At 52.7% G+C, this 12,405-nt stretch overlaps 1 protein-coding gene across 1 annotated transcript in view; it reads left to right on the top strand.

Annotated features, from left to right (window-relative positions):
* Nucleotides 1–2,499: 2,499 nt before the first annotated feature.
* The window catches only part of ZC3HAV1 (zinc finger CCCH-type containing, antiviral 1), a 33,354-nt gene continuing 23,448 nt past the window's right edge, over nt 2,500–12,405 (top strand). The window contains exon 1 of the mRNA XM_055140054.1: nt 2,500–2,860. Coding sequence (XP_054996029.1) covers nt 2,559–2,860 — 302 coding nt within the window. The 5' untranslated portion in view covers nt 2,500–2,558. The remainder of the gene's footprint in view (nt 2,861–12,405) is intronic.

The raw sequence follows: 12,405 nt of genomic DNA, 5'->3' as shown, positions 1-12,405 counted from the left end.
GAGACAACTTAAAAGCCCCCTCAGTCTCTCCCAGGGCTGACTCTACCCACCCAGCCCCGCCCGAGGTTTCTAGAGTTCTGCCCAGGAGTGCTCCCCAATAAACTTCTGTTTCCTTCACTTTTACTTCTCTCTGACTGTGCTGGCTGAGGTCAGCGACCTACCACATATATTAGCAGGTGGGGGATGTTTGGGGTCACACTGGCCGTGCTCAGGGGTCCATGTGTGTTGCAAGGATTGAACCCCAGTCAGCAGCAGGCAAGGTAAATGTCTCAACTGCTGTTCCATCTCCTGGGCTTGAAAACTGAATGATAGCATGAGGGAGAAAGAGAGAGTTTGCTTTGCATACTGCAGGCGTAGGTTTGGTCCCTAGCCCTGCATGATCCTTTGAGCAGTGCCAGAGGAACTTGGGGCCTCGGGTCAGCCAGCTGGGAGGAGTCCCAGTAAATCCTGGGTGTGAGTTACCTCCAGTAAGGAAAGGGACCTGGTGGAGATAGGTCAAAGGGTTAAATCTTATGTAGGACCCCAGAGTTCAGATACCCCCAGTCTCCCCAAACCCTATGCTGGGAGTAATGCTTAGTATCCTAGCGTGTGACCCCCCCCCCAAAGAAAAAAGGCGCTTATTGCCTATCTAACCTAATACACATATTTTTTTTTGGCTTTCTTGGGTCACACCTGGCTCTGCACTCAGGAATCACCCCTGCTGGTGTTCAGGGGACCATATGGGATGCTGGGAATCGAACTGGGTCTGCTGCATGCAAGGCAAACGCCCTACCTGCTGTGCTATCGCTCCAGCCCCCTAACCTAATACACATTTATCCTACTACTTGAGGTGTGGAGAAGAAAATCTTTTTCCTCTTCCAATATGAGTCAGTAACTGGGGGTGAGGGGTTGCTGATTGAACGATAAGGCAAGACAAGATTTCCATGTTGGGACCAGGCCTCCCAGTGAGAGGAAATTCCTGGGACAGTCCCACATGACTCTATGTGGCCACCTAGCTTAGGCACGCAGGGGCTACTTTGGCTCTGTGCCCAGGGAAACCGACTCCGTGTTGGGACTTGAATATAACAGGGACCGGCAGCCAAAGGCTAGGTGTGTTTCTTACCCTTTGTACTCTCTGGCCCCAAATATATATGCTCCCTAACATATATAGGCTCTTTTGGTCACACCGGGCGATGCACAGGGCTTTGCACTCAGGAATTTCTCCTGGCAGTGCTCAGGGTACCAACCCGGGTTGGCCAAGTGCAAGGCAAATGCCCTACCCGCTGTACTATGGCTCCAGGCCCCCAACTTTGCATATCTTTTGTTTGTTTCGGTAATGCTCAGGACTTTCTCCTGGCTCTGCGCTCCTTAGAGTCTGCATAAACATTTAGGAACATTGTGACTTTGCTGGGAATGGAATCCGGGTTGGTTGCAGGCAAGCGAGGTTAAGTGCTTCCACACCCCCTCCCCCTCCCTCCCCTGCCGCTCCTCCCACTCTCTCTTCAACCCCCAACGTGTATAGTTCTTTTTTTTTTTTTTTTTTTTTTTTTTTACTGTAGGAGTACTGGGCATGAACTCCACTGTATAATTCTTTAGTTTTTTTTTTTTTCTTTTTGGGTCACACCCGGCTATGCACAGGGGTCACTCCTGGCTCTGCACTCAGGAATTACCTCTGGCGGTGCTCGGGGGACGCTATGGGATGCTGGGAATCGAACCCAGGTCGGCCGCATGCAAGGCCAACGCCCTACCCGCTGTGCTATCGCTCCAGCCCCTCCACTGTATAATCGCAGGGAGAAGGTGGAAGGTTTTGGGATGCTCCAGGCAGTTAGCTGTCAGTCTCCAGTCCCCGCTGATTTTCCAGGAAACGGTTTGGAAGGCGGGTCGTGGCAGCTGCGCCGAGGGGGGTCCTGCTTGGGGTCAAACGAACGGAAATTCTGTTGCACATTTCTGTATCTTCCGTAGCGCAAATCAGTTTACTCTGAAATCACCCTCGGAGGTCAGGGAACGTAGCTCAGTGGTCGGGGTCCCATTTCGGCATCCCTCGCCCCCAAACCTACGTCCAAACTCGGTGGGCGGGGGAGGGGGAGGGCGTGCAACTTGGTTCCCGTTTTGGGGGGCGTTTAGTTTCCCTGGTCAGGCGTTTGTGGCCGTTTTGGGCAACAGTTTCAAAGTTGTTTCTTGGCCGGAGAGAGAGCACCGCGCGAGAGGGCGGGGAGAGGGCAGGAGGGGGCGGCTGAAGCCGGCCCGGTTCCCGGGGCGTCGTGGGAGCCAACGCGCCCCGGATCGCGAGCTGGGCCCGGGGGGCCCGCGCGGGCAGCGGCGGCGGGCGCGGCGCGCGGCGCTTTCCCAGGGCTGGGCGGGGTGCAGGAGGGCGCGCTCCTCCAGGGGGCCCCCCGAGACGCACGCCCGGCCCCGCCCCCGGGCTCCAGTAGAAAGTCGCCGGCGCGCCCGGGGCTCGCGCTCAGTTTCTGTTCCGTGCGGAGGGAGCGGGGAAAACGAAAGCGCTGGCGGGGCGGGCGGGGCCGGGTCCCCGGCGGGCCGGGCCGGGCCGGGCCGAAGGACGCGCCGACGGACGCGCCATGGCCGACGCCGAGGTGTGCTCGTTCCTCACCAAGGTGCTGTGCGCGCACGGCGGCCGCCTGGCCGTGCAGCAGCTGCTCCGCGACGTGCGTCTGGCCGAGGCGCAGCTCGTGCAGGTGCTGGAGGCGGCGGGGCCCGAGCGCTTCGTGCTGCTGGACGCGGGCGAGCCGGACGGCGTCACCCGCTACGTGGTGGCCGCGACGCGCGTCCGCGTCTGCCGTCGGAAGACCTGCCAGCGGCCCTGCGGGCACCTGCACCTCTGCAAGCTCAACCTGCTGCACCGCTGCCGCTACTCGGAGCGGTGAGTGCGTGGGGGAGGGGGGGAGCGGTGGGGGGAGGGGAGGGGGCCGGGAGCGACCCCACCCGGAGCGCCCCACCCCACCTTCAGCCGTGCGCTTGGCGCGCTGCAGCCCTGGCAGCTTCTTCCCCTAACCTCGAAGCCTCCCCGGGGAACCCGCGGGGACAGGCCAGGGCCTAGCGGAGCTGGCGGCAGGGGCTGGTGGGGGAGGGAGGGGGTGGAGGGGGCGTTTGCGGAAAACGCGCAGTTCTGCGCCGCCCGGAGCCGCCCCGCCGTCTGTCCGCGCGTCGCGGCGGTGCCCGCGCCCGGGAGTCGGAACCGTGCCGTGACCCTCCCGCGCGCGCCGCCTCCTTCCCTGGGGGTCGCTTTTCTGCTCCCTGAAGCAGCCCGGCCCAGGGCCACCTCGAAGTGGCCCACGAGATTGAGACCCTCGCCCAGGGCTCCCCGCTCTGGCCACATGGGCTTGTTTCTGCCTTTCCTCCTTCCTTCCCCTCCGCCCGCTGCCCGTCGCTTCCCCTTTCCCCTTCCTCCCTTCCTTCTTCCTTCCTTCCCCTCTCTCCCTCCTTCCATCCCTCCCTCCCTCCCTTTCTCCCTTCCTTCCCTTCCTTCCCTCCTTACCTTTCCCTTCCTTTCTTTACTTCCTTCCCCCTCCCTTTCTTTTCTTCCTCTCTCTCTCCCTCCTTCCCTCTCCTTCACCCTCCCTCCCTCCCTTCCTGATAAAATGCGTCCTGAGGTTTGGGTTAAGTCTTTGGATCCATCTTCCAAGTCTCTGCCTGAGCCTTAAGACACCCACCCAGGTTCCCCGTCCTGTCCGGTCCTGTCCGTGTCCACGAAGATGGCTTCCATATGGGAATTAATGAACTAGGGCCTCCTGCCAACAACCTCAGACTCATCTTCCTGCAGCTCTGGACTCCCCAACCCCCACTTTCAGCCACAGTCCGTCCCCAAGTCACCCTTTTCTTTCTTTCCTCCTTTTTTTTTCTTTTGCATTTTGGGTCACACCCCGCAATGCACAGGGGTCACTCCTGGCTCTGCACTCGGGAATTACCCCTGGGGGTACTCGGGGAACCATATGGGATGCTAGGAATCGAACCCAGGTCGGCAGCGTGCAAGGCAAACGCCCTATCTGCTATGCTATCGCTCCAGCCCTTCCTTCCTTCCTTCCTTCCTTCCTTCCTTCCTTCCTTCCTTCCTTCCTTCCTTCCTTCCTTCCTTCCTTCCTTCCTTCCTTCCTTTCTCTTTCTTTCTTTCTTTCTTTCTTTCTTTCTTTCTTTCTTTCTTTCTTTCTTTCTTTCTTTCTTTCTTTCTTCTTCTCTCTCTTTCTTTCTTTCTTTCTTTCTTTCTTTCTTTCTTTCTTTCTTTCTTTCTTTCTTTCTTTCTTTCTCTCTCTTTCTTTCTTTGTCTATTTATATATTTAAACAATAATAAAGTTTTATACTTGCAGTGCTGCCCCACGCTACCTCCGGACTGTCAGTGTTCCTCTCCTGTTACCCATAGCCCCTTCCCTCACACCTGCGCCCTCTACCAGCTAGTACCCCAAGATCACAGTTCCCTCGGCCAGGTCCTGCACCCCCAAGTCCTTGTATTGAAATCTCCTCTCCCCTTCGGAGTCCTTCCCATTTCCACTTTTTATTTTTTTGCCACACCCAGAGGTTCTCAGGGCTTAATCCTGACTCTGTGCTCAGGATCACTTGCTCTGGAGGGTGGGTGGAGGGAGCGCATGCAGGACCAACGCCCCCCTACCTTCTTACCTTCTGTACTCTCTCTCCTGCATCCCTCTCCCTCTTGAAGGAACGTGTTGTTGAAGTTTTGGACGAATCTCTTTGAGCTTAGTCTTTCTCCACATTCTGACTTCCACTTCTGGAAGTCCACTTCCACAGCCCCCCCACCCCCGCCCCCCTTTAAAAACTTGAGAAGGAGCAGTGAAAACCCAAGAAAAATACCCTAGAGGCAGAAGAGATAGTACAGCAGGTAAGGTGCTTGCCCGGCCAGGCGTGATTCCTGCGCCCGGAGTCACGAGTCAGCCCTCCTGAGCATGCCGAGTGTGGCTGGAAACCTAACCCAGACAGACGTGAGTGGTGTGTGACCAGGGCCTCACACAGGCGGGCAGGTGCTTGAGGCACATTCTTGGCCCTCCTGAGACATGTGATCCTGTAGAAAACTTAGTGTTTTTTCGGTTTTGTTTTGGGGCCACTCCCAGCGATGCTCAGAGGTTCCTCCTGGCTCTGCACTCAGGAATCACACCCGGTGGTGTTCAGGGGACCATATGGGGGTGCCGGGGATCGAACCCAGGTTGACCTCATGCAGGGCAAGGGCTCTATCCGCTCTACTCCAGCACTACCCGCTCTGCTCCAGTGCCCAAACACCATATTTTCATTTGGTTTGGTTTTTGGGGACGACACCCAGAGATGTTCAAGGCGTGTTCCTGGCCCTGCGCTTAGGGAAAACTTCTGGCGGTAATCAGGGGACCATATCAGGGCGCCGGGGATCGAACCTGGGTGGGTCTCATGCAAGATAAACACCTTCCTGTTGTATTATCTCTCTACCCACAGAAAAAACTTAAGATGGGTCATTACCCCACGTGAGTATAATTAAGCATGCAAAAGACTTGGTTGATGTGGATAAGGAAGATGACATATTTCTTTTAAAATGTTTAAAGCAACACAGATTTTTTTTTTCTCCCAAAGTGCTTTTATTTGTTCCATTATTAAGAAATTGTACGGAGTAAGTTGTGAGGCAACAGTGAGAGCGTTTGTAAATAGCAGAAATTCTGGGCATTGAGGAAGGCGGCTACGCTAAGTCACAGAGGCCGGTGGAATGAGGAAGGAGGGGAGAGGGAAGGATAGTAAAGGAAGGAACATTCTAGCACCGTGCCAATTCAGTAAGTAGGAGGATCTGCTTTCTTTTTTGCTGTTCGGTTATGAAACATTCTTTTGGTTTCTAGAACATGTGATCTGTGAGGGACCAATGTGACTGGTGGATGGTCGTTGGGATTTTGGTGGGGATTAAAAAGCATGCTTCTTGTTTAATTTTGCACTGTAGATTTATATATATATGTACATATATATATATATATATATATTTGCTTTTTATATATATATGTACATATATATATATATATATATATATATATATATATATATATATATTTTTGCTTTTTGTGGTCACAACCAGCAAAGCACAGGGGTTACTCCTGGCTTCACACTCAGGAATTACTCCCGGTGGTGCTCGGGGGACCATATAGGATGCTGGGGATCGAACCCGGGTCGGCCGCGTGCAAGGCAAACGCCCTCCCCGCTGTGCTATCACTCCAGCCCACTGTAGATATTTTTGATACACACTAAAGTTGGCAAAGAATGATCACCCCCTATGTGCCATCATGCTAGTAAGCCGTGTTTGACAGGTGGTCAGAGAGTCCAAAGGTCCGTCCAGAGGCCAAGGCTCTGCATATCGTCCCCCGAGCACTGCCAGGTGTCGTCAAAAAAAAAAAAAAAGGCAGGGTTTCAAAAAAAATAAAAGGCAGGGTTTCAGTTTTGTTTTCGTTTCTCCCTTCTCCATTTTGCTCTAATTTCAATGTGTTCCTTTGTTAATTTTTTTGCGAGGGGGCATTCCTGGCTCAGGGGCTGCCCGCACCACCTTGGTACTCAGGGGTTACTCCTGGCAGTCACGTGGCAGGCCTGGGCCCGGCCTCCTGCACGCGAAGCCTGACCAGAAGGCCGTTTGAGCGTTGGCCCTGGCCCCAATGTGTTCCTTTATTTTATTTATGCGTCTGTGCGGGTTATCTTTAGTTTATCTGGGCCACACTGCCGATGCGAGGGGTTCCTCCTGGCCCTGCACTCAGGAATTACTCCTGGTGGTGCTCAGGGCACTCCGGCAAGGTCTGACCCTTGTACCACAGCCTCCGTTGGGTGGGTCCGAGTAGGTGGTCCACGGCAGCAGGGGGCAGGGGACCAGGCCTGACCTTTCTGCCATGGCCCAGCACAGACTTCCCGGGTTGTTAACAAAGCACACTCGTCACACTAGAAAGACAGAAGAAATTTCATTTATTTATTTATTTATTGCTTTTTGGGTCATACCCGGCGATGCACAGGGGTCACTCCTGGCTCATGCACTCAGGAATCACCCCTGGTGGTTGTCAGGGGACCATATGGGATGCTGGGAATCGAACCCGGGTCGACCGCGTGCAAGGCAAATGCCCTACCCGCTGTGCTATCACTCCAGCCCCCAGAAGAAATTTTAACGAATGCTATTTTATTTTTTTAATTGGATGATTCCTTATTCACATAAACCATTTTTTTCGGGTATACAACGTAATTTAATATCTGCAACACGATCACACAAGTTAACATTCACTAACCTGTCACTGTACCACCGTCATCCCGTTGTTCATCGATTTACTCGAGCGGGCGCCAGTAACGTCTCCATTTCTCCCAGCCCTGAGATTGTAGCAGCCACTCCTTACTCGTCTTTCCCAACGATTGGAGGCTCTTTCAGGGTCAGGGGAATGAGACTTGTGATTGTTACTGTTTTGGCATATCCAATACGCCAGGGGGAGCTTGCCAGGCTCTACCGTGCTTGCCAGGCTCTCCGAGAGGCATATATATATATATGTATATATATATATATATATATATATATATATATATACACTTTCCTCTACGATTTTATGGAAGATGGGAAGATGGGTAGGGAGTGTCTTATGATGTTCACTCATGCGTGAGGCTCGGACCAAGCAGACTGGAGCATGGAGGCGGTTGGGTAGTGGAGGTCAGCTGCCGGGGCTGGGTCCCTTGGGGCAGGGAGGGCTCTCACCCGCAGCCCTCTGGGACACCCCAAGTGGAAACAGCCTCTGGTGTGGAGTCCGGTGGCATGGTTATGGGAGCCTCATTTGTGTTCCCTTCCAGGAGAAGTAGCCGTGAGTTCTGGAGGGTGGCCGATGAGAAAATTATCTGGCGTCAGCAGGCGGTGGCTTATGGTTGTGACCCCTATCACTACCATATAGTCACTGTCACTGTCATCCCGTTGCTCATCGATTTGTTCGAGCGGGCACCAGTAACATCTCTCATTGAGAGACTTATTGTTACTGTTTTTGGCATATCCAATATACCACAAGTAGCTTGCCAGGCTCTGCCGTGCGGGCTCCATACTCTCGGTAGCTTGCCGGGCTCTCCGAGAGGGGTGGAGAAATTAAACACGGGTCGGCCACATGAAAGTCAAAAGCCCAGCCGCTGTGCTATCGCTCCAGTTCCCCCCCCCCACACACACACATATAAAGTAATTAAAAAAAACACCCCATTTTTGTCGGTTTGACTTTTGGGGCCACACCTCCATGTTCAGAGCTTATTCCTGGCTCTGTGCTCTGGGGTCATTCCTGGTGGTGCTCAGGAATTCCGTGCAGGGGTGGGCCGCCATGCCGGGCTAGAGCCTTCACTCCCATCCCATCAGCCACTGTGTCACCACACTCACATTATTTGCAAGTGTGTTCTATTTTTGAGGATTCTGGGAATGTTTCAATATAATGGCTCAATGAATCCAATGGTGGTTTCTACGTTGGTTTCACTCTGAATGCTTTTTCTAGGATGTTCGATTCAATTGCGCTTAAATGTTGAGGTACTTGGTACATGGGTTGCCATTTTGGTTTTGTTTTTGGGGCCACACCCAGTGGCGCGCAGAAACTACTTCCAGCTCAGTGCTCAGAGGTCGCTTTGGGGAGCGTCAGGGGCCCGAGCAGTGCCAGAGGCTGAACAGTCTTGCTCTTGCCAGCTTCCGGTGTGCAATAAAGTCAGCAGTCATCAATAATAATTCTCAGTTGTGCAACTTCATCTCCGTGGAGTTTCAGAACATTTCGTCACCCTCCAAAGTAACCCCACGCCCACTGCTGTCACCCCACATTCTCTGCTCTCCCGCCCCCACCCCACCCACCCCGGCAACCTCTGATCCTTGGGCCCCACGGGGCCCCATTCTCAGCTCATTCCTACCCGTAGCATCTGGGCGTTTTTCCTCGTGGCGGCTGGCTTGCTCCCTGGGCCAGGAGCTCAGGGTTTCACACGGGAAGGCTGCCTGTCACCCAGCAGGGATGTCCCTGGAATCCCCTCCCATGCCCGACTCCGCTCTGCCCCTGAGTCTGTGTCAGCTTCGGGGCCCAGACCCTGCTCCTCGGGTGACGTCATGGCACTCAGGGGTGTCCCCTCATCCTCACTTGGGGACACAGTTTTGGTTAGAGTTGCTGCATGTTTATCTGTGTGTGTGTCCTGTTAGGCTGCAGGGATTGCCACCGATCTATGTGGGGTCCCTGTTTATCTGGGTGGGACGCACCGTGGCGATGTGTGTGATCACGGGGCAACTAGGGAACCCTCTGGCTGCCTGCGTTCGGTGGTCTCGCGCCGCTTTCCCACCCAGGATGGCTGATGCCTTGGGCAGACGAAGGAGGAGACGAGGGCCAGGCTGGTTGGTGATCAGTTGCCGTTTATTCCATTTTCCCCACGCCCTGTTCCAGTTTTCCTAAGCTCCCATTTCTGTATCCTCCTGTCCCCCTGGGGCAGCCTTCTGTCCCCAACTCCCCCTCATTGGGGGTAGCAGAATCAACATATCAAAGCTCTTCCTGATCACCGATCAGGCTCCTGGCTTGAATACCACCTAAGGGTGTTTCTTCTCTCCTTAGTCCAATAACTTAATTAACATCTTAATTTCACTTCTTAATATTAATTTGTATGGACACAGTAAGAGATACACTGAACTACATTGTAGGGTGGCTCTCCTGGGGACATCTTGCTGTAGATCTCAGACTACAGTGCTCAGGCCAGATTAGTCTTTCCTAACCCTAGCAGGGTCTTAATCCAGCTGTTTCTTTTTATTTTTTTCTTTTTATTTTTTTTTGCTTTTTGGGTCACACCCGGCAATGCACAGGGGTCACTCCTGGCTCATGCACTCAGGAATTACTCCTGGCGGTGCTCGGGGGACCATATGGGATGCTGGGATTCGAACCCGGGTCAGCCGCGTGCAAGGCAAACGCCCTACCCGCTACTCCAGCCCCAGCTGTTTCTTTTTAGATCATGACAGAATTTGTCCATGATCATGCTCTTAACTTACAATGAAGTATTATGGCACTTTGGCTTGGCCCATTTCGATGCCAGGGTAGCTCACAGCTTGCCCTGGGTCCATCCAGTCCCTCGTTGGGCCCCCAGCCTTTGGGGTGCTAGGAACTAAGAGCAACTGAGGATTATGTGGAGAGAACAGATGCCCAGGAATGAGTATCACTCAGAGTCAATCAACTCCCAAGTTACAAAAGCACTAATGTCTTCCTGTGTCTATACAAAAAGGACTTTGCTCTGAATTAACTATGTTAAGGACTTGAGGAGAAGAGAAAAGCAATATTTACAAGTTAACAAAGTTAGGAGATAAGGGTTGGGGAAGCAGAGCACAAAGAAAGAGGCTACAAATAAACACAGGAATGGGAGCACTGTGATGGGAGTAACCCAATAAGCCTACGCTTCTGGTGGCAAGGCAGAAAGGACAAACCAATGTTATCCTACAGCGATGCCTGTGTGGTGCTTGGGGGGGACCCTGTGGAGCTGGGGGATGCATGTTGGGAGGGGAGGTGTCACTGGTGAACATTCTCGGGGAGGGGCCTGGGGTTACACCTCCTGGTCTCCAGGATGTGGCAAAAGCCGCAGGTCCCTTGATTGCCCTCCCCCCGCCTCTGTCTTCGCTCATCCTCGCTCGGGATGTTCTCTGAGCACTGCCTCCAGACTTGGCTGCACAGTGGCGTCTCCTGAGGAATCCTAAAAGAGAAAGTCACTGTATCACTGTCATCCCGCTGTTCGTTGATGTGCTCGAGCGGGCGCCAGTGACGTCTTCATTTGTCCCTGCCACTTGCTGGTGTAGCCCGGTGGCGTCTGCTCGCTCCAGGGACACCAAGAGCACTTTGTCATTACTGTTTTTGGCATATCAAATACATAGATAGCTTGCTCTGCCAAAAAAGAGAAATTTAAAAAAAACAAAAGCTACTATGGGGCGGGGGCAGCATACCTCCCGCGGGCTGCGCTCTGCCGCCAGCCTCCTGGACTCCTCCGGCCTTGCCCTTGGCCTTGGGCAGCAGCTCTGGGGCCTGGCACAGGCTCTTCTCCCCACCCTCTCTCTCCCTCTGCACGAGGCCGCCCCTGCTGCCCTGCCCCCGCCTCCTGACTGTCCCCTTCCTGCCTGGGCTTCTCGGTCCAGCCACCCCCCTAGCCGCAGTCTCATGGCAATTCATTTTTTTAATTCATTTTAAAATTAAATACATATTTAATTAAATATATTAAATATATAAGTAATATATGAGCCAATATATAATTTAATACATATTGATTACATATATATTTAAAAATATATATATATTGTTTTTGAGCCACACCTGGTGTTGCTCAGGGGTTACTCCTGGCTGTGTGCTCAGGAATCACTGCTGGCAGGGTCAGGGGTAACCTATAGGATATCTCGGATCGAACTTGGTCGACCACATGCAAGGCAAGCACCTTACCCGCTGTATTCTCTCTCTGGCCCTCACGGGGTATTTTAATCTTGAAGAACGGAAGTAGAGATGTAGAAATGTACAAAGTACAAATAATATGCTTAAATTTTGAAATTTCATTTATTTATTTATTTATTTATTTATTGCTTTTGGGGTCACACCCGGCAATGCACAGGGGTCATTCCTGGCTCTGCACTCAGGAATGACCCCTGGCGGTGCTCAGGGCACCCTATGGGATGCTGGGATTCGAACCCGGGTCCACCGCATGCAAGGCAAACGCCCTACCCACTGTGCTATTGCTCCAGCCCCTCATTTAATAAATTTAATAAATCGATTTATTTATTAAAATAAATTTAATTTTAGTAATTTATTTTATTTATTAATAAATAAATATTTTTATAAAAATAAATAATTATTATTTATTAGTAACAAAATAAATTTAATAAATTGATTTATTTATTAAAATAAATCAATTTAATTGATTTATTTTTATCTATTTTTTGCCCACACTCAGGGCTCACTCCTGACTCTGCTCAGGGATCGCTTCCGGTAGGGATCGGGGGGCGTGTGGGAGGCGGGGGTCAAGCCCGGGTCCTCTGTGTGCAGGGCGAGTCCCCGCCGTCCTGTCTCTCGGGCCACACGTGGCTTCAGGATGCTGCTTCCTTAGGCTTGTTTCCATTCTTGTGTGTTTATCTCGTGGGTTTCTTGCCACCTGGCTCCTATCACAGGGCCAGAGCGGGGCATTTCCTATGTTCCATATCATTTCTTTGTTTTCAGGCAAAGTATCTCCCCCTCTCCGCCTCCCCCTCCCTCCCTGCCCCAGAGATTAGGGCGCAGAAGCGGTGAGGGGGAGAGGGGAAGGTATCTTTGGAGAAGCAGTGAGGGGGAGAGGGGAAGGTATCTTTGGATACGACGTACTGTCTGAAGCAGGCCCGGCCCTATCTGGCGCTCGGCGGGCGTGGAAGCCCAGTGCTGACTCACTACTGATTGGAGAAGCGTGGAAGGGCGAGGTTCACATCTGGTTCACATACAAACTCTACCG

This window comes from Sorex araneus, chromosome 1, assembly GCF_027595985.1.
Source record: "Sorex araneus isolate mSorAra2 chromosome 1, mSorAra2.pri, whole genome shotgun sequence".
NCBI lineage: Eukaryota > Metazoa > Chordata > Mammalia > Eulipotyphla > Soricidae > Sorex > Sorex araneus.
Note: the sequence above shows the minus strand (reverse complement) of the source record. Positions and strands in the feature narration are given on the sequence as shown.